Source organism: Astyanax mexicanus, chromosome 4 (genome assembly GCF_023375975.1).
Source record: "Astyanax mexicanus isolate ESR-SI-001 chromosome 4, AstMex3_surface, whole genome shotgun sequence".
Lineage (NCBI taxonomy): Eukaryota > Metazoa > Chordata > Actinopteri > Characiformes > Acestrorhamphidae > Astyanax > Astyanax mexicanus.
The window spans coordinates 43,610,855-43,633,931 of NC_064411.1; the positions used below are offsets into that span (position 1 = coordinate 43,610,855).

At 37.4% G+C, this 23,077-nt stretch overlaps 1 protein-coding gene across 1 annotated transcript in view; it reads right to left on the bottom strand.

Annotated features, from left to right (window-relative positions):
• Positions 1-260: 260 nt before the first annotated feature.
• Positions 261-23,077, bottom strand: part of si:ch211-235m3.5 (BICD family-like cargo adapter 1) — a 32,931-nt gene continuing 10,114 nt past the window's right edge. The window contains exons 3-10 of the mRNA XM_022679075.2: positions 16,007-16,123; positions 15,071-15,217; positions 13,591-13,770; positions 9,928-10,077; positions 7,996-8,073; positions 6,267-6,376; positions 4,747-4,867; positions 261-2,298 (exon numbers count right to left, since the gene is read on the bottom strand). Of these exons, the coding sequence (XP_022534796.2) occupies positions 2,095-2,298; positions 4,747-4,867; positions 6,267-6,376; positions 7,996-8,073; positions 9,928-10,077; positions 13,591-13,770; positions 15,071-15,217; positions 16,007-16,123 (1,107 nt within the window). The 3' untranslated portion in view covers positions 261-2,094. The remainder of the gene's footprint in view (positions 2,299-4,746; positions 4,868-6,266; positions 6,377-7,995; positions 8,074-9,927; positions 10,078-13,590; positions 13,771-15,070; positions 15,218-16,006; positions 16,124-23,077) is intronic.

Consider the following 23,077-nt stretch of genomic DNA (forward strand, 5'->3'; position numbering starts at 1 on the left):
ATCAACAACAATACAAGAAATAAACGCTTAAATAGATCACTATGTGTGTAATACATCTATATATTATATGCGTTTCACATTTGGAACGGAATTACCTTTGAACTGAAGTAACCTTTCAATGATTTTGCAAGACCCGTGGAATAAGGATTCAATGACGTTTAAAGCCAAATTATTAGCTAAATTAATTTGAAAGACTTTTTAAGGATCTGCAGACAGCCTGGGTAAGAAACATCTGGTCTTGTAAACAAACATCCACACAATTTTTTTAATGGTACAAAAAATATTTTTATTATTTCTTTTTTTTATTTCATAAGGCATATACATTTTTGCTTTTCAGCAGTGAATACAAAAAAAAACATGCATTTACAAGTATATTTATTAACATACAGATATCAAATTACTCCTCAAAAATAATTATATAAGAACTAATACTAAATAAGGTATAAACATTATAGGGCTTCATTCATTTTCAGGCTTAGACAAAGACAGTAGGTATTTCTTCTAGTACAGAGCTCCAAATCCAGTAGTTATGCACAATAGTGTGGTAATCAGAATAAAAAAACAATGGCTTATAAAGCTTTATCATGAGTCAAGATTTCAGATATAACTGAAATTTGTTATATTTTATAAATCTGTTTAGCAAATTCAGGTAGATGCAATCCTAATGTACATGAAAAATACTGGATTTTGGCATTGGTGACCCATAATCCCACATCATAGGTGCATCCCTACATTCCAGTCACAGACAACATCCAGATAACCTTAAATAAACTTAGATATAAAGGTTTTGTGCTACTTCTCCTCGTGGAATATTCATTCATAATTCATAATTCATAACTCCTCATAACTCTTAATAAATATTTCAGATCAGTGTCTTGAAAAAGGATTGAGCCTGGTTCGGATGTTATTTTCCTGTAAATTCAAAATGTTGCGTAGTCCAGAATGATTTAGGAAATTTCATACCGTTTTAATGTATTTAATTACATAGTGTGATAAAATATTTCTACAAAATTCTACAAACAAACTGAACAACACAACACTACAACTTGGCACAAAAATACTGAAACATGTAGGTATTTCATTATGACAAGAGTCCCAAACATCATACACATCTAAATGATGGATGTGGGTCATAAATCTATAGTGTTTTTGTTCTATTATATGCTTTAATACCATCAACTCAATTTGAGTTATTTAGCAGTAAACTGGATAAAAGTGAAACTAGGGCTGGGCAAATATGACAACATTTTATAGCAGTTGTTGCAATAAAAGTATTGTGTTATCGTGATACACAGACTTTTCTAAATGTATATTGGGGATATAGTCAATGCCTAAAAAACACAGATCAATTGATCAAACCATTTTAATTCATAGAGTGTAGTTATTGTAATTATTTTTGGATTAGTGTTGTATATTTTAATTTTTAGGAATCTGCTCTTAATCTATAATGTATTCTCCCAGTTTGTCCAAATATTGTAAAAAATATGTTGTATTGTAAAATACAAAATTTCTTTAATTGAATCATGATGCAGTATTTCTATCATATTGCCCACCCCTAATTAAAACAACTGCAATAAAAACTAAATTCATTTCCAGAATGCTTCCTCTTAAGGAAGTACCTGTTTTAGATATTAACAATGTGTGGAAACTATATTATAATGTATCTCTTTATTTAAACATTTTACTCTTAATGTGTTTCAACAAGTGAGCAGTGAACAACTGAATAAATAAAATGAATGAATGAATAAATCTACAAACTGGTAAGCATATTTGATCGAAGTGCTCTTAGTTTGAATCGGCCCACAGAATCAGGCTTAAATTCGGTGGTTCTATGGAGCCGTGTATTTGATCTTGCTGGTGAATTAAGCTGAATCTACAATATCAGTCTTTGTCCGTGGAGACTGGATTACACAGGTGATTCTGGTGATATTGGTGTTAGAAGCACGCTGGTCTTCACTATGGCTTTCTTTCATCTCTTCTCTATGTCGAGTGTCCGACCCTCTTGGTCTCAGAGCGGTGCAGGTCAGCCGGTCAGCACTGCTGTCTGTGCAGCTGATGCTTGTCCATTCCAAGTGCTGTGTAAAAGCTGTGAAATTATTTGCCCAGTTTGAGCCAGTCTTTCCATGGCGAGTGGTTGGGTGCTGAGGTGATCTCTGGTACGCAGGGCGGCGAGACGGATGGTTTTCTGGACTTGCGGAGGAAAGAAATGCGTCCGACTCCGGGCCTCTTCTTTTCAGACTGCTGCTCGGTCTGATGCTGGCTCTTCAGCTGCTGGTTTATGATGATCTGGATGTCATCCTTTAGAAGTGACACACACAAACAAACAAACATTAGATTAGATTTCAAAGAGATTAAAAGACTAGATTAGTATGTGTTTTGTATTTTAGGCTAGAGCTATAAAACAACACAGATAACTAGAGAAGTTAAAAATGAAGGGTTCCCACTGGTTGATATGGTTTTACTAAGTGGTTGCTAGGTGTTAGTTGGGCATGGTGAAAACTGAACGGGAGTGAACAATATTTGTAATGCACAATCGTAAAAAAAAGACTTTCAAAGCACTATGCACACCTTCTACATACAGCTCTGGAAAAAAAAAAATTAAGAGACCACTTCAGTTTCAGAATTTTTTTTTCTGATTTTGCTATTGATAGGTATGTATATGTTTGAGTAAAATGAACATTGCTGTTTTATTCTATAAACTACGGACAACATTTCTCCCAAATTCAAAATAAAAATATTGTAATTTACAGCATTTATTTGCAAAAAAAAAGAAATGGCTGAAATAAAAAAACTTAAATAATACAAAGAAAACAAGTTCATATTCATAAAGTTTTAATAGTTCAGAAATCAATATTTGGTGGAATAACCCTAGTTTTAATCACAGTTTTCATGCATCTTGGCATGTTCTCCTCCACCAGTCTTACACACTGCTTTTGGATAACTTTATGCCTTTACTTATGGTGCAAAAATTCAAGCAGTTCAGTTTGGTTTAATGGCTTGTGGTCATCCATCCTACTTTTGATTATATTCCAGAGGTTTTCAATTTGATAAAATCAAAGAAAATCTTATTTCTTTTCAGAGCTGTATTTATTCATTCTACAATTCTCCTAAGCTTCTCATGGCCTGTGCAGTGATCTGTACTTATATTGTATATATTTTCTTACATCCTCTGTGTTATAGTTTTTCTTTAATTCTTGTTATTCACTGTACGTCTTAAGCACTTGGGATTGCTGCTCAATTTCGTTGTACACTCTACAATGACAAAATTATCTCATCTTAATCATCACAATTAACTGAAGTATTAGCAGCAACAGCTTTGCCTTATACAGTTTTAACTGCATTGTTTACTAACAGGGAGAAGGAATCTGTCCATCACTAATAAACCAATTACTTTCTCAATACAATTTACAAAACAGTCAAAGCTTAATAATATTTAGATTAAAGCATAAAATAAAATTAAATATGTAACAATTTTGAAAATAACCATATAGCAAACAACTACTGTGTATATGTAAGAAACTTTGATGTGGAATCTTTGAGATGTTTGTAATGCAGCCACTTGGGGGAGACAGCAGAGCACATTTTAGTACCTTAATGCCATATTGGAACAATGGAGAGAAAGATCATCAACTATCAACCCATCAAAACTGTTATATAAATAACTACCCAAATATACAAGATAATGAAGGCAGCAGATAAAGCAGTTTGAGGTTTGTAATAATTAATAAAATACAAATTAGATGATAATGATTATGTAGTGATTATGCAGTTTGTGATATATATATATATATATATATATATATTTTTTTTTCAACTGATATATTTAGAAATCAATAATTCAGCACATCATGACGTTAATAATGTCTTAAAAGATTAGATTAAATAAATTATATCGGGCCATAGAATCTTCCTCTGGTAGAAAAAAAACAACATGCAGAATGAGAACAGTGCAAACTTTTTGTTTAAGAGCTTATGAGTTTCTTTGATTTTACCAATTTGAAAACCTCTGGAATATAATCAAGAGGAAGATAAATGATCACAAGCCATCAAACCAAACTGAACTGCTTGAATTTTTACACCAGGAGTGGCATAAAGCAAAAGCAGTGTGTAAGACTGGTGGAGGAGAACATGCTAAGATGCATGAAAACTGTGATTAAACACCAGCAAATTTATTTATTATTCCAGCAAATATTGATTAGTGAACTCTTAAAACTTTATAAATATGAACTTGTTTTCTTTGCACTATTTCAGGTCTGTAAGCTCTGCATCTTGTTTTCTTTTGTTATTTCAGCCATTTCTCATTTTCTACAAATAAATGCTCTAAATGACTATATTTATATTTGGAATTTGGAAGAAATGCTGTCAGTAGTTTATAGAATAAAACAACAATGTTCATTTTACTCAAACACATACCTATAAATAGCAAAATCAGAGAAACTGATACAGAAACTGAAGTGGTCTTAATTTTTTTCCAGAGCTGTATTTGTACATTTGGTAACTGGAAATATCTGAGTTTCAAAACTGACAATATAACATAAAACACAAAGTCTTGCAAGAAAATGATGTCCTAGAAGTAGGTCTGAATGGGTTAAAACTGAAAAGTCTTAAGTTTAGTTCATGATCCTACAGGAAACATGACGTTCTAGTGTGAAATTGACCTTGACCCCACACTTTGAACTTAAGTATGTGAACAAACGTGGAGGGGCTTATTACCCTCCCCCTAAAAGATCCCCCAGTGTGACTCACCTGCCAGGCCTCCAGTTCCTGGGACAGCTCCAGTTTGCGCTGGATGGCCTCCAGCAGCTGGTTGTTCAGACACATTATATCATTTTTACTTCTCACCAATTCTGCCTCCACCGCTGTTTTCCTGTGAAGAACAGAATAAAAACACAAAAATCACAAACAAAGCTCCCTTTACATTTTCAAGTAGAAAAACAATACTTAAGCAGATATCTTAAAATGTGTACCATACTGTGCACAAGTTTTAGGCACCGAATTACATTATACATGCCTAAATTGATCATTCATTGATTAATGATCATAAATCATGTCTCTCAGCAATAAGAGTAGTGTACTGTAAAACACACATTAAAACAGAAGCAATAAAAAGAATCAAGAATTTTAAAAAGAAAGAACTAGCGCATTTCCTTCCAAAAGAACTATGGTTCTTGAACCTGTTCCGTTTGGGCTTATTACAACCGTGGTTCCAGTTTAGTAGCTCTCCAGCCCAGAGGGTTGTTGAACCCAATAGCAGAACAGTTGATCTTAAATCATGTAAACCCAAGCAGAAAGGAAAAATAAAAAATAAATAAACACACCGCTCCTCATGTGGGATCAAACCCGTGTCGTAAGGGTTGCGGTCCAATACACTACCGCTGCCCCGGCTAGTGAATTGGGACACGACTGGGAAAAAAACACCCTTATAACGAGAAAGGGAGGCCAAGAACGGGTGGAAAAACGAGAACAGGCGGAAACCAAGCGCGACAGAGAGACAGGGAAGGTGTGTAAACAAAAGCTCACCAGAGAAGCATTTTATTTTATTTTATTTTTTTTTCAATATGGTTCATTATAGTTCAAACAACCTCACGGGCCAGATGTTTAATGCTTGTGGGCCGCATCTGGACCGCAGGCAGCCTATTGCCGACCCCTGTCATTCGTCATCGACGGAGGACATTTCACAGCAGCGGTGCTCGAGAAAGGGAATGTTGTCACAGTTTGCGCTGAACGACCTAGCCCACCTGATTTAACATCACTGACTAACCAAACCAGGTGTTGGATAGTTACTATTAATAGTATTAGACTTCCATGAGGAGAACTTTGGAGATGTTTCACTCACTAGCAATGCTCTTGACATTAGGAGAGTAAGGACAAGTGTATGCCTCTTCCTATACATGACTTCACTAGGCACTCAGAAGAAAGCTCCAGATCCCCAGTTCTGATACATCAGCTCACAGATCCCTGTGCCTGCCACCATCACTGCCACTGGGAGAGATGGGGGGAGGAGATAGCACCATTGATCCATTGATGACCCTGATAGAACAAGGTCAACTATCCTCTTTCTTGGGCTCTAATGGCTGCTGATGACGAAACAGCACGACCCAGGGTTCCAACTTGTGATCCTCAGGCCGTGGTGTCAGTATCTTAACCCAATAAAGCACTCAGTGCCAAGGAGTTTTAATGTTTTATACAGTAGATCAGGCTTCTATCTGCTTAAATAAACAGACTGCCTTTGGTCTGCCATGTCAGAGTGTGAGTCTGATACGTACTTCGCTATTGCATCGTCTCTGTCCTTTATAGCCCGCTGGACAATCTCTTCATCCAGCCTGCTGTCTGCTTTCAGTCTGAGTTCAGCAATCTCTTCTAGAAGCCGTTCATTCTGAGACAGAAAGGGGAGGAAGGAAATCTGTTATTGTAATTGCACCAACAGCAACACATGGAAAGCAGTTTAATAGATCAGGATGCAGCAGGTTAACTATGTGAACAAATGAGATGTCAACAAACTCAACCCAAGGCTTTTCTGGTGTGTAAAACCTGTGAAATTAAAAGACTTTTATGATTTTTACAGATGTGTCCACAAGGTGGCACCTTATAATGATCAATTTGGTCACAAACTACAGTATTTTTATGTTGTTTTTTTTATAGCTATTGTTACTTTATTAAACTAAGTAGTGAAACCAGATTATCTACAGTATTAGGGTTAGATGTAGGGTAAATTTAAAACAGAAATGTGTCCAGGATAAGCTCAAGACAAAACAAGACAAAATAAAATGCTATTTTCAACTGGTTACTTTTCCCCTTTTTTCTATCAAGTGTTTATCAAGTATATCATAACTGATACATATTTGAGACCTCTGAAATGTGTAATCTGTAAATTGATGACATTAATAACAATAATTAAATGAATAAATAAGAATGAAATACATAAATAAAATTTTCAAATCCACTAGAACTGGAATTTGATGGTTCAGGCTCGAAAGGGTTAATAAATGTAAATATAAGGGACAAAACATTTGTACATGGGGATTAGGGATGCACAGATGTAGGAATTCTAGGCTGATGACTATATTCGATGTAACAAATGTATAATTTACAGAGAGACTAGACAGCCGGCATAGCTTTATAGCTTAAAAACTAATAAAAATAAATACAAACTAGCACAAATGAATAGATTTAACAGTAGCTTGGCCAGTATTATGGGAATTGTAGCAGTGCTGCCAGTGTCACTTGTTTGTTTTTCCGCATACAATAAATATATCAGCAAGAACAAGTTTGAAAATCGCCAAATTGACAGATGCTGCTAAATGATTAAAAAAATTATGAGCCAATATCAATTTAATTCCAATATCATCACGCACCCCTAAATGGGATAAACTATTTTGTTTACAGTGTTTTTGTTTGTTTAAATATCTAATGACATCCATATAAATAAAAAAATACAATGCATTTTAAATTTTTTCATTGAATTTTTCTCTTATTCTTATTCTCTTTTGGATTTTTTTTATGTCTTTGTTTTAATTTTACAGATTTTTCTTTAGGACTGCTTTCATGTGATGTTAAAAAAAACTTGTGCAAAAATTGTGCCAGATACTTCTCAATCTCATTCCTAATCTCAGTCCTGAAATTCACCTGGTTTAAATATAGGGATTCAATTTGTGTTCTTTATTTAAGTTTGTTTAATACAGGGCCTAATGTAATCCATTTTATTTTCTCCCAAATTATGCTTTATTTTTCCTTATTTACAATTTTTTTGCATTTCTTTTAGATTTCGATTTTTTTAAATTCTATTCATTTATACTTTAGAACTGCATAAATTAAATATCTTGTTAAAAACACTGTGCAAACTTTATTTTGCAAATGTGGCTTCTCAATTTTGACTGCAATCTCAGTCCCGGAATTTTTGCAGTGTTCCCATTGCATCTCTGGGATTTTTGTAAAGTAAAAAAAAAAGCCTCTGTCAAAAGCCACCAGCCAAAGTGTCACACAAGCCATCGTCACCTGATCACGCAGCTCCAGTATCCAGCTCGTCTTCTCACACTGCGCGCTCTCTTCTCCTACAATGGGCTTCTTCAGCTCCTGGAGACACAGAGAAACACAGATACCTGCCGTTAGTATCACAGGGACCGGGGCGATGTGAGGTGGACCCTTTGTTTGGGGGCACAGGGAGGGGTCTGATGTGTGCGGGTTTGAGCTCAGGTAACACAGATATGAATGAATGGCTTTCTATCCTCTCTCCCTCCCTCTTTCCCTCACTCGCTCTCATTAAGCTAGTTTTCCAGCCCGCTGCCTGTAAGCCATGCTTTTGGCAAGTGTGTGGAACATGAACAGAGCAAACAGCAACAGAGAATGCTGACGCATGTCCCACTTATTATATGCGCAACATGTCCAAGTGTTCTAATGAATGCATTCAGCTACTTCAGCTAAGTTGCACCCACTGCTGACACAGATGTGCAAATGCATACACTTAACTTGCCTAATCCCTGTACTGAGACAGCGAAGTATTGCCAACAGCATAGGACCCTGTGGAGCAGATGAATATGAACCTATTTGCACCAAGCCTAATACCATGCTCTATCCATATACTTTTGGGTTAGGGATAAGGTGGTGTTCATCCAGGACCCTGACCTAACTAAAGCTTTTGTTGCTGAAGGCAATCAAACCCTCATATAACTGCTAAACATTCTAGCAGAAAGCCTTCTTCCCTGAACAGTAAAAACATGATATAAAATGCTGAACTGGAATGATTAGGTGTCCCAATACTTTTGTCCATATAGTGTACATTAAAGCCCTATCTGGACGGGATTCGTTTCTCAGGGGGACGTCTGTGAAAAATATTTCACACTTCTACCTAGTGATAAAACTTTTGCATCCGGACTGCAATTGAAAAAAACAGGAGGAACAGTAAGTTTTTAGGCTTTCTCGGTCACATGACATCAAGTTCAGTAGCTCCTCCATTTCCACTCGTGTGTGTTTACAAGGATCTCCGTGGAAACGTGCACCAAAAGTGTAATTACGGTGCATAGCAGTGGACAAATAGTTATTTAATTAAACATAAGGTAACAAAACTCAGAGATGTGCTTCTGGACAGGAATAAAATTACCGGAGGACCACAGAGTTCAGAAAAACAAAAAACAAACAAACAAAAAAACAGCAGGTAATTCAGCCTGTAATTTTCTCAGAGGACGTCTAATAATTAAACACATACATCATTGTCCTGGATGGGAATAAAATCACAGAAAAGAGAAAATCACCCCAGGAACCCCTGAGAAACTAATCTTGTCTGGATAGGGCTTATGAAACTGTGAAACTGAAATTACAGACAATTATTTCATAGGAACTTGAGATTGTGATTTAGCCTATTGTTGCTGTCTGACAAAAACTTTAAAGAGAAGAAAAAGAGAATTAAAAAAAATAATAAAATCAATGTAAGAGACTCAGCATAAAGAAAAGAAAGAAATGTAAAGAAAAAACTGTCAGATTAAAATTCGGGAAAATCAGTAAATCAATCAGGATACAATAAAAGCTTTTTCTTTCCGAAAAGTATGAACCAAGACTATCTTTTACTGTCTCTAAAATTTGGGGTCATTCGAGAAAAGCTCATTAAATATCAAAAACAATAATTTAAGAGTTTTTTGTCTGCTGTTAAACATAGTGCTGGGTAATTTTCAACCCACCCATAACAAACAGAGCAAGGATTAAAGACAATACAGAGATGTTTTATGCAGCAAATCCCTGCTGCACTGTATCCATCCAGCTGCAATGTGAGAAGGTGGTACAGTAAATGTCCTGCAGGCGGGGAGTCAGGTTTCCGACATTTAGTGAAAGGGCAGTAGGGAAAAGGGGTCAGTCATTGTTCACGTTGTTGTTTGAATACGTGTGTGCGTATGTGTGTGTGTGTGTGTGTGTGCATGGTTCAGCCACAAAGCCCACCTGTAGTGTCTGCCCCTGCGCTATACTTTCCACCACACTCTTCAGCTGTCCCAGCATGCCTTTCAGACTGTCCTCTTGATTGCAGAGAGAGCCTGAACTGAGGGACCCAGGAAGCAGCATGTCCAGGATGGTGCTCACGTCCTGTGTGACCTGCACACAAGTTTAGATGTCTGACATAAATAGTTGTATATTTATAATTAGGGACGCACTGAAGTGAGAGTTCTGGGCCGATGCTTATATCTGATATCACACGAGTGTAAATGCTGATGCCGATATTAAAACATACAGAGAGACTAGAAGCCCAGATATAACTTTACAATTATACCAATTATACCACAATTAGTTCAGACCCTGCAATATAATTGGCTGAGAGGTGTTCTATGAGTGCCATTATCAGCTGGTAATGCACTGTAACCGAAGCTCTTCATGTATTTCTCCGCAACATAACAGGTAAACTAGCAACGATGCAGCACTTACAAGCCAAACAGCGCAGCTACAAATAGAGCAGCAATGGAACTTTTTAACTCGTTTCTATAACCAAACAGATTTTCTAGTATTTTCTCGTTCTTTTTAACTCAAAATCTTTCAATAAACATCGATAATAGAACTGTGGTATAATCCGTTTAATAAATCTATTGTTTAATAAATCGGTTTGAATACATTTTTAATACTTCTGTTTAATAAATCTATTGTTGTTGTATAGTCAGTTTCATAAATCTATTGTTTTATTCACTCTGTTTATTTAAAAAAAAGAGGGTTTAAAGCTGTGAATCTATGTAAGGACCACTCAGCTAAATAAATGTGAAAGCATATGTGAAACCAAACAAACAAACATTCAATTACAAATAAACATCACATTTAGGCAATAATACGTGACAGGGAGTGCTATAACGTGTAATATTGGCACGGCAGTAGGTTTTACATTTTTTTTCATGTTTGTTTGGTTTTACATTTGCTTTCACATATATTTAGCTGACTGGTACTTACATTGACTGTTCCCAGCTTTAAACACTTTTTTTTTTAATTAACAGATTAAATGAAATAGATTTATTCAAATGAGCTTAAACCAATGCATTTTTAAGTAGTGAGGCTACTTGCAAAAGTAGTGTCAGCCGATTGCAATAACACGGCCAGCACCATTTGGTCCTTTTCCGATATACATTTCCCAAGAACTGTAAAATGTGAACTCTGTGTTCCCCCAAAAGCTTGTGTGACCGCTAGGTTGAGTTGAGATTTTGATTCTATTCTAGTGTTAAGTACTTGTATAAATTCAGGAATGCAATTTTACCACTAAAATATGTTGTTTTTTATGTATTGCTTAGTGTAACTGTGTGTAATGTGTGTAGTCACAGTTATGTACAACAAATAGTAAGTGCATTTCCTCCCAAAAAGAAGAAACTAGCAACTGCTGTCTGTCAACTTCAGCAACACATTTTCTGTGGTAAAAGCCACAACACTATACATAGTTCACGATGACTCACGGCCACATGCAGTTTGAGGTAGGCACGAGTTGCTAAACAGATTGTTGTAAAAGTCCCTCATGACTCAAGTGTTGAGGAAGGACCTTATTTTTTTTTCCATTAAAAGGCTTAAGTACTCCCTGCTTCAGTTAGACATTAATCGAAACGCAACACAAGGCGATAGCCTTATCAAAAAGGGCTCGGCAAAAACAATAAACTCACGTTACTGAAATGCTCCCAGCAACGGAAACATTGCTCAAGCCACTGAATAAATAATAAGGTGAGAATGATTAAGCTGTTGATTGTGGGCGTTTCTGTTTATTATCCATAAGATGAGAACGCTTTTTTTTTGTCATTACAATAAACAGAGCTGTTTTCAAGGCGAGGCATGACATCATCTCTTAGCCCATAGTCATAAGCCATAGCAAGTGTTTTTCCTGAACAACTGTCTGAAAATGAGGACAGATACAGAATGTTCCACAGCAAAAATATATAGATCACAGCCTTTTAAGTCTACGACAGAGATTCTATCAGTTCATTTCACAAATTATTGTCACTTTTTCGATAAATTATGTCTGCTATATGACATTTTATCCTGCTTTTGTTTATTATTAGTATTTACTGTCCAGAGAAGGCGTTCTACTGGACTTTAGGTTTAGAGCAGTTTGGTTTTTTTGCTGTGAGGATTTGATTGCACTTAGCAACCACCCCTCAGGCCTGTCACAATAAGAATTCTTTGTGGACGATATATATTGTCCCAGAAATTATTGCAATACACAATATTTTTAAATTTTTAAGACTATTAAATGTCACTGATAAATGATAACAGAATGGCATAAAAAAGCAATTACACTTTTTAAAGACAGCAAAAATTTTAATAAACATTTATTCTAATTACCTAGGAAATCATATACTTATTTCCTCACCTACTTTAGTCTACACCGTGTGTATGGAGTCACAGTTATTAAAGGATGACTAGCTAAAATACTGTTCACTGTTATATATGTGAACAAACATACAAATAAACACAATATACAATACCACGATTATCAAAAATTATCAAAAAAAGTTCATTTACTGTACAATAAATCGATATTGTAATTATTGTGAGAGGCCTACCACCACTGAAATAATAATACTGACAACAACAATCCTATATACTGATACTGACCAATCATAACTGGGATTGAGGTGAGTTGCAACTGATGGGCAGTGTTTAAATGTATATACCAATAGAGTGGACCTATACACTAACATAGGTTAGTGTATGTTTATAGTTTATTGTAGATTATTTATATATATATATATATATTTTTTTTTTTCCTAAATATTTTTTTTTTATCCCATTTTCTTCCCAATTTACAAGGCCAATTACCCAACCCACCCATTAGGACTCCACCTGTCACTAGTGATGCCCCAACACCAGGAGGGTGAAGACTAGCACATGTAAAGTCAGCCACTGCCTCTTTTTGAACTGCTGCTGATGCAGCATTAGAGAGTAGCATCACAGTGCACTCGGAGGAAAGTACAGGGACTCGGTTTCAATACATCAGGTCACAGATGCCTTGTGCTAAGCGACATCACCCTTTGAGAGAGAGCGCCATCTACCCACCCAGAGAGAGCAAGGCCAATTGTGCTCACTCAGGGCTCCGGCAGTTGATGGCAAGCTACATGAACAGGATTCGAACCAGCGATCTCCCGATCATAGTGGCAGCGTCTTAGACCACATAGATTATTATAGAATATTAGATTATATATTATAGATTATTAACTATTTAACAGGCACTGTAACAATACAGTAAACATTTGACGAAAACTAAGCAAAACCCAAATTCAGCTTTGGAGTATAAAATGAATGCTTTTATGTATGTTTTATCATGCCCCCATCTCATAACTCCTCAACTCATCCCAATAGTACTCAATGGAGCTCCATCATTCCAGAAGACTAGTCTAGGAACCTGTCTAAGAACTAGTCATGTTTCATGTTTCACTTCAAAAAACTGCAAAGTTGAAGGAGAAATCTAAACAATACATTATTTTATTAAATAAAAAGGGTATCTATAGTATTATACCGAAGTCCAGGCAAAGCTAACTGACACAGCCAGTGTGAATAAATAGACTTTAATGCACAACATTCTCTCAGCCTGCTCTTCTCAGGTTACTAAGAGAGAGAGTGATGGGCTGCTGTATCCAGGTCACTCACCTGCTCCTTTTCTTGGCTCCAGCCCATGGCATCCAGACTGTGCTCCATTTCAGACAGCAGTGACGTGTCCCCGTGGTCACTGTGCTGGAGGGACACCTCCTCCTGCAGCTCCTCCATCTGAGCCTGAAGCTCCTGAGATCTACACCGTGCCGTCTCAACCTCCTGCCATGCCTCTGTCAACTACTCACACACATGTACACACAAATGTACATACATGAGCACAGACAACTTAAAAAAAAGTTGTGTACCATTACACTGGATCTCAGTATTTTACAGATATAATTTAACACCTTTGTAATGAGTGCAGCATGTAGTTTTGCATTGCCTCCCAGGAGAATATGTGAAAAAAATTAGAGACCACTTAAAAATTACGATTTTCGTTGATTTTACCAAACTGGATACCTCTGGAATATAATCAAGAGGAAGATGGATGATCACAAGCCATCAAATCAAACTGAACTGCATTAATTTTTGCACCAGGAGTGGGATAAAGTTATCCAAAAGCAATTTGTAAGACTGGTGGAGGAGAAAATGCCAAGATGCATGAAAACTGTAATTAAAAACCGGGGTTTCTAAACTCCTAAGACTTAATTAATATGACAGTGTTTTCTTAGCATTATTTGTGGTCTGAAAGCTCTGTATCTTTTTTGTCATTTTAGTCATTTCTTATTTTATGCAAATAAATGCTCTAAATGACAATATTTTAGTTGGAATTTGGGAGAAATGTTGTTTGTAGTTTATAAAATAAAGGACATTGTTTATTTTCATTTTTTACACATATACCCATAAATCTCTCTCTTTTTTTCCAGAGCTACACATTTCTATCTTAATACTGCCAATAAGGAAGTTTACTGATACAACTGATACAACTTGCTGCTGATAACAGTCTGGATGGTTCTATTTTTCCTTGGTACAGGCACACATCACCTATTTCTTTCAAAAAAAGTCCTGGAACATTGACTTGTCTGACCATAGTACATGTTTCCATTGAGTGATGGTCCATCTCAGATGCCTCCAAGCACAGAGAAGTCAACTCTGGTTCTGGACGTGTTAACTGTTCTGCACAGTAAAGTTTTAAGTTGTGTTTGTAAGTGTAACTCTGTATTGTAGTGCTTGACAAAGGTCAAAAACTTGTTAAAATCCTTTTAAAACATGTTTTTTTCATCATTGAGTTAATTTTGGGTATCACTGAAAGTGTGCAAGGAGCAGAAATCTTGAAGTACCAGATTCCAAACCAACAAAGCACACAGAAACCCTTACATAGCTCCACATGGAGGCATGGAATCCTGCATTTCAAGTCTCAGAGTGCAGAGCACGCAAGTGCGGGAAACTACATCTGTGTTATTTATTCGAAACCAAATAATTGGTAAGTGTAAGCAGCTGAGCCACATTCAAAAACAAACAGTACTACTGTGACTGGAAGGGTGTGTGTGTGTGTGTGTGTGTGTGTGTGTGTGTTGATAAGACCAGAAAACTGTACCTGCTGGGTCTGTGTGCGACTCTGCTGTTCCTGCAGGGCCAGGCGTGTGTGTAGCGAGGACACGCGGTCCCTCAGCTCAGTGTTCTCCTCACACACTGTCTCTAGGCGCTGAGTTAGAGCCTGCTCCCGCTGTGTTAGTCTCGCAACCTGCACACACACACACACACACGTATTAAAGGTACTGAACTCCCTGTAGAGCACACTGTGTTCGAGGCCCAGCAGCTGCTTGAGTTATTAACCCTACCCCTTAGATTAGTTAGTGCAGTGATGCATCAGCTACACTTATTTATTATTATGCTACCATAATACTATCCTTACTGCTAATACTGCAAATTCATCTTATTTTTTCTGTTATTATTGACATTTCACAAAATTATCACTTGTATAACATCTTTCTAGAAGCTAAAAAGCCTTTACACTCTCTTCCACCAGAAGGACTGCAGTGGACAATAGGAGAATACACTCAGGATAGAGTGAGAGCCAAGACATATTGGAGCACACACATATATACACAGATTTATCAATTCATCTGATCTCCAATTTTTTAGTTTGGAGAACATTGAAGCTCCATACAGATTGGGACTTGAACCTAGAACCCTAGTACCTTAGTTTGAGGCTCCCACCTTAAACAATATTGGGAAAAGAACTAAACTGCTCACGATTTAAAGAAATACAAATAACCAAAACCTTAAAAATATTGAAGATTCTAGATTTTTTTGTTTTTATGTTTTATTGTATTTCAATAAATTTATTTTATTCATGGAACATGTCATCGATTTAAAACTAGTGATTCTGCATTGGCTGACTTGTGTTACAGTGTTACAAAGATTTTCTGTGCACTGATTTGTACTTGCGAAAGCAACAGTGCGTGTGTGTGTGTGTGTGTGTGTGTGTGTGGGTTGGTTGTGAGAAGATGTGTGAAGATAAGTTTCTCACCTGTTCTTTAAGAGCACTGAGCAGTTCCTCGTCCTGTGGTCGGGGATGGCCTCGCTCTCTCAGCTCCTGCTTCAGGTTGTGGAGCTCAGCTGTGACCGTCCTCTCCACATCCATAGCCTACACACACACACACACACACACACACACACATAGAAGATTGAAGCAGTTAATTATAAAGAATTATGGCTTTTAATTATTGCTTTCTTTTATTAATCAGTTACGAATTCAATTCAAAGAATCTTATCAAAACTTTGGCTCAATCTCATTTCATCCCTTTGCCCTGCCACTTAGCCCTAGCCCTCTGTTTTGCAAGTGCTGGTTGGAGGGGTAGGGTGTTAGGGCTACATGGCCCATCAAACTAAGATTTGTCAGAGGCATACTCCAAACAGAGGGGTATGAGAATCACTGGCAAGATCACAGAACAAGCGACCAAAGAAAACCAAAGATCTGAGTATTTTTCTTGTTAAAAATTACAATCATCACTATATAACCATAGTTTAATGTGTAGTTTCAACGCTTTATGGCCATTTTCTTCATGGCAAACAAAGTAAAACACTGGTAGCTAGCTAACTTCCCTGTTGCACCTTGAATGTCATTTAAGGTGGAACGGAAAAATAAGATTTTTTAATTTAATGAAAGCTCATTTCAGCTCCCCATCACAGAGAATTTAAAGAATGGACATTAATAATGAATTGCTGCACCACCTACCCAAAAGTTAAAAAACTATTTAACCAGCAGCTACGTTGCTGGACTTCAGCGATCTACTGCTATAGCTCTATCTGTATTGAGTGCATGAAGGGTTGTCCCAATTCTTAGGGGAAGGATTTCACCCCTTTACATTTGAAAACAAGGGGTAGGGGTAGAAAAGGGAAATGGGATTGGGCCTATGTTCACATAAAACATATATTCCAGAAATTGCCTACATTGTTCAAACAGTGGCACCATTGACTGGTGAAGTGAATTATATCTGGCTATATTAGGCAGCAAGTGATCAATCAGGTCTTAAAGTTGATGTGTTGAAAATGGTCAACTGGGTAAGCCTAATTTCTGTATTTAAAACTAGCTATACATTTTAATATTGTATATATTTTAAAAACAATCAATTTAAAAAATATTCCTAAATTGATGCACGTACGTCTCCACTTTTAGATCAATCACCATTTTTTTTTTGGACAAACATTTTTTCTTTCCTTCGCACTGAACAAGCAATGAATGGGAGTTATGCGCGCTCGTCAACACCAAAACAAAAGCACCTCATTAGGACTCTGGTGGTCCGGCGATGGGTCCATGGCCTGATTCAGCAGTTTGCGGGACCTCGCGTCAGGTCCCATCAAACACGCTTGGTGGAGGATCAAAGGCAGGCCCAGCAGATGGAGCGTGGCATCTTGGTCTTGGCAGTGACACATCATCACGCTGCATTAGGCACAGTTTGGGGCGTGGAGGGGTCATGTGGTGGTTGGGGTGGAGGCCAGGGGGTCAGTTTGTGGTAGGGGTGGACAGTGGACCAAACACTCAAACAGTAACCAAGGCTGGTGACTCTCCAGAGCCTCGTCAGTCATTCAGTCAATACGAGTGTTAAAGTAAGCACGCTGTGGGGTCCCAAAGGAGCACGCTACAACTGACACCCCCAGCCACGGACGCCCCCAGGGAGGCAGAGAAAAAATAAAAGGAGGAGATGATGGGGGATTGGATTCGGGGAGGGGGGGGGGGGGCTGGTTTGGTTGCAGACTTTATGAATGAAGCCTGTGCCTCTGATTTACTTGTGCAACTCTCTTAATGGGATTATGGGAGGGTTAATTAAGATATAAGACACCTTATTCTTTCATAAATGTGACCATAATGTGAAAAAAATATTGTTAAATTGATGTTAAATGGGGTTCTTAGTATTAAGTCTGCTGCATAAAGAGTTACAATGTATTCATGTTCACAGGGTTGCGTTCTTGTTGGATGCACTGTGTTTTTTTCCTCCTAAATGTTAACTAATTTAAAGTGCAGTCTGAATTGGTAGGTGTCCATTACTGATTTCTTTTTTATATATACAGCTGGAAACATTAGCTTTCAGACCTCAAATAATGCAAAGAAAACAAGTTAATTTTTTATAAAGTTTTAAGAGTTCAGAAATCTATATTTGGTGGAGTAACCCTGGTTTTTAATAACGGTTTTCATGCATTCTGGCATGTTCTCCTCCACCAGTCTTACACACTGCTTTTGGATAACTTTATGTCACTCCTGGTGGAAAAATTCAAGCAGTTCAGCTCGGTTTAATGGCTTGTGATCATCCGTCTTCCTCTTTATTATAATCCAGAGGTTTTCAATTTGGTAAAATCAAAGAAACTCATAATTTTAAAGTGGTCTATTTTTTTTCCAGAGCTGCATATTTGAGGAAATATAAATATAGTGGGATAGTGGAAACTACAGGTACAGTGGAAAGCTTAAGGCAGATTAAAGTTTTGCAGCAAGTTAAAACATAAAATATTTGTAAAAGCATAAAAGTACAATTTCTGGTCCTTTAGATCAATTATTCTATAAAAAGAAACATTTAAATAAATTAAATGTTAACGTGAGGAACTCAAGTTTATAATGTAATCTGCTGCTTAGTGTAAATGCATCAATATACCAGGTAAAGTTTTTAGATTTCAAAAAAAAAAACAAGGAGTGAGAGAAGGAGGCCATGCCCAATGAAAATTAAACAAACGTACAGAGAGCAATAATAAATGATGATGGAATCTTTGACGAATGGGGAGTATTAGGGAGTTCAGCCATCTTACACAATTTATCATATCAAATATTTTAGTGGATTTCATGAAAAACTGTATTAGGATTCGTTTACATTTGGTTTAAATCACAGTACAGGAGTTCAGCTCTGCTTGTTGCTTATATAAACCAAATGATTGAAAGCTCAACTCTCTATTTAATCCCTAGATATGTGTATGTGGTATTATTTACAGAAATGTTTAGATAAAATGCATTAATAAATGTGGAAAAAGAACTGACATCTTTAAAAGCATATGTAATGTAGATACTGGTATACAATAATAGTGAGCAGTGTTTTAGCTACATACTGGACATGCTGCCACTGCAAGCCTGAAATAATGAATAAGGTTATACTTGTATAGTGCCTTTCTAGACATCCAATACTTTGCTTTGCAATCAAGTTTAACACACAACTCAGGACTCATCTACATATAGTCAATCAGAAACATGACTATATGGACACATCCATTCACCTACTGCTACTGCTGCTGTTGATATGATATCAAACATCTTGGATTCTGAAGTCAAGGTTGATGAGGCGCTCCTGGCGGAAACACTTGTTATAAAACTATGGTAAAACTGTCTCTTGGGCATCAGGCAGCTTATTCGTAACCATTTCAGGAAATAACTGTGAACAATAAAGACTCTACAAGTTTCTCTAGAAAGGACCATTTCACATCAAACCACATAAAATCTTAATGATTCAATTACACCGCAATTCTGAAACCACTGGTTAAATTCCCCCTAAAAATGCACACAGAATCAGCTTCACAGACATCTTTGCTAAACTTTAGTGTGTTCAGTGTTCAATGTTCTTGAACATCCGTTGATGAAAGCGGTACAAAGCGGTACCAAATGATGAGCAGTGCCCCAGAATTAAACAGTCTGGAGACCTCCCGCTGTGGTTTAATCTACAGCAACAGAAGCAGCTTATATGCTTGCTTTAAATCCGCAGTTAGACAGGAGCCCGTCATCATGCAGTCATTTTACGCTTAAGAGCTTTCTTCCCAAAGCTGCATTATTACGCACGCTAGATGAATATTGACAGTTCCCACAGAAAAGCACACACAAGTGTCTCAGTTCAAGCTAACGGTGCACTGGGAGGAAATGAATGAAGAGTTAAAAGTGATCTGACTGCATGGAATAGCTTCTTCATGCAGTATTCATTTACAGACTGACTCAGTTAACGACACACTAGTGAATAATTCACTGTGACTAGCACCAGTTCTCCAATTTAACTCCTCCAGTCTGATTTAATGCAACACATTTTACTCTTAGCTTCCGCACTGAATTCCCTTAAACAACCATTACTGTGCTAAATGCCTGGAAAGCTGTTTGTACAAAAATTTCTTAGAAATTGACGTAGTGAGGAAATGTGCTATTGTAAAATCACTGCCTTCTTCCTTGATAATAAAACTGTAAACACTGTAAAAGTTTTATAGTTCATAATTTAGAATTATTCTAAACAGCATTTTGAATGCCTATAGTTAAATAGCCATGTAATGTACTGTTCTGTAGTATGGCATTGCATCTTTCAGCCTACTTCTACACAAACCCTAATTCAGGTTCTGTCTATAGCCCTATCCGGGTGGGATTAGTTTCTCAGGGGGACGTCTGTGAAAATTTCATACTATTTCACACTTCAGTGATAAAACTCTTGCATCCGGGCTGCAATTGAAAAAACAGGAGGACCAGTGAGTTTTTTGGCTTTCTCTGTCTTGTGACATCGCTTTCAGTAGCTCCTCCATTTCCACTCACTTTTGTGTTTACATGGATCTTTGTGGAAAGGCTTGCCTGAAGTGTAACTACGGTGCGTGGCAGTGGACAAATAGCTATTTTATTCAAAATGAGGAGACGAAATTCAGAGAATTGTGTCCGGACGGGAATAAAATTACTGGATGGTCAAGGAGTTCAAAGAAAAAAACAACAGGTAATTCAACCTGTAATTTTCTCAGAGGACGTCTGAGAAAAACACATACATGGTTGTTCCAAACAGGAATAAAATCATAAAGGACCCCCATAAAAGAGTAAAATTACCCCAGGAACGCCTGGGAAACTAATCCCATCCAGATAGGGCTTAATACTGATTGAAAATATCTCAGTTTTCTGTCTAAATTTAACAGAAAGTATTTCCCAAATCTCTCTATTCCTAAGTTCAAATTTTCAAATACAGTGTACATAAGAGTGTGGATCCTTTCAATCCTTACAATAGCGACAATATTCTAACATCTCTTGTTTTGACATGCAAATATGTTCCATCAAATCAGCCAATTGTGGCCATGTTGACCTGCTATCAAGCATGCATATTGACACAAGCTGCCAATAACACCTTTCATTTCCTTTCCCACAAAATCAAAACAGCCTGACCCCAACAGTGCGACAGAAAAGCTCCGGCATGCAAACGTCCTGACATGAGCTGGACCAGAGGCCAACGAAAGCACCAACAGATCCTCTGGGGCCTGAGCTTGCTGGTACAGGCCAGCACGGCTTTCCTGGCACTGCGGCTGCTTGTTTTCAGGGCTCTTCTCTCTCCCACGCTCCCTGACTCCACGCACCCTCATCCTCCCTCACACTGCTGCCCCAGATAAGGAGTACGGCCGCTGCTGCCAAGCCTCTGTTGAACCATACATGAATACATGCCAAAACCAAACACTGAGGAACATCCTAACTCACCGTCTGAGGCACGGTGGGCTTAGAAACCGAGGAGCTGTCGTTCACCACATCTGGTAAAGGCACGTCTGCGACCCAGTGCATCTCAAAACCTGCTTTGTCTGTAGTGTCTGTAGCTTCCTTTACTCCGCCCAAGCTCAAGAGCAGCGACTCATCCATGGTGAAGGGAAGAAGCTGATTGAGGCACTTCCTTCTCCTCGCAAGTAGAGATGGACTGATATCTCTTGTAAACACGTGTTTTTTTTCTCTTTTCTTTCTTCCTTGAACTTTGATTTCTGGAAAAAGCTGGTCATAGGGCCGGTAGCCACCGCCGCCTCTACTGTTGCTGCAGTCCACGGCCGGACGGTGGGGAGTTAGAGGGTGGGGGCTGAGTTAGATATTACACCAGACCAGGAGCACAACAATGCGAGGCTGCTGCCAGAGCGGAAAGCACAGCCTTGACACTCGTCACGTTTGACATTGCATATCTAATCCGGGTGCGCATAATAAAACTGATAAGAGGAGAAGTTCTCCTCAGCTTGAGCAGTTCGAGAAGTTTTTGGTCGCTAACTCCGTGTTCAGAAGAACTGACCTTGTGAAGGAGCAAACTTTATAGAGAGATTAGATTAGAGGCAGACAGAGAGAACAGCATGACTGGCAATGCAGTTTTCACAGTGTCTGCTTTAAAATCTGTGGCGTTCAGTTCTGACCTGAATGTTCTCTACTGTAACACATCAACAAAGAGGTTCCAGATTTGGGCTGTGTGCTGGCAAGAAACTAGTGATATGATATCATATCACATATCATGACATCAGGGTTTTGATTCAGTTTATTATTGTGATACATTATGATTTTATATTGTGTTTTTAAAGCAAATTTAAAGAAAACTCAAAATACAAAAACAGGGATGCACTGAATATCTAGAAACCCCATTAATTTGGCCAAAAAAAAAAAAAACACAAAGTTTAATGCTCGTCCCACATCATGAATTTTCTAAAGCAGACAAAAAAATAAAATAATATTTCAATAGTGGAAATTGAAAGAAAACCTCAGTTTTGGCCATTTTTTCCCTAAAAACAAACATCATATCTAGCAGTCTGGGTTTAAACAGCACAAAATGAACCACTGTCTTTACATGAATCCTATTTTAAAAAAACTATTCTGAATAATAGTTCTATACTTTAAACACTGATATGGTATGGCAATGGCAAAGGTACTAGTGATCAAAACTGACTTAGATGCAGAGGTCCATATTTCCATATTTGTCATTTGACAGTTTAACTCTGTACCACATAAAACCCACATACATCCTATCAGATGAATTGTGCAACATTTCTATTTTGATCCAAGTTATTGTTGTCATTCCAAGCAAGTATGTGGGCTGGAAGGAAGTATTAAAATGTGGGTCATCTGTGAGTCATTTGATATCTGGTTAAATGATTTGCTAAAAATATATTATTGCTGTCGGACAAAAACTTCGCATCTTCAAAATAGCAACTTTGCAGGATACAACCTTAAATGGAAGTCAATGATTTAATTATTTATAAAGGTACTCACTAACAGTAAAGAAAATAAAAGATTTCTCCCAAAAGGGAAATATGGTCAGCCTCACACTAATAAACAGACATTAATTGACTATAGAACGTGATTTTAATGAGTCTATCAAAA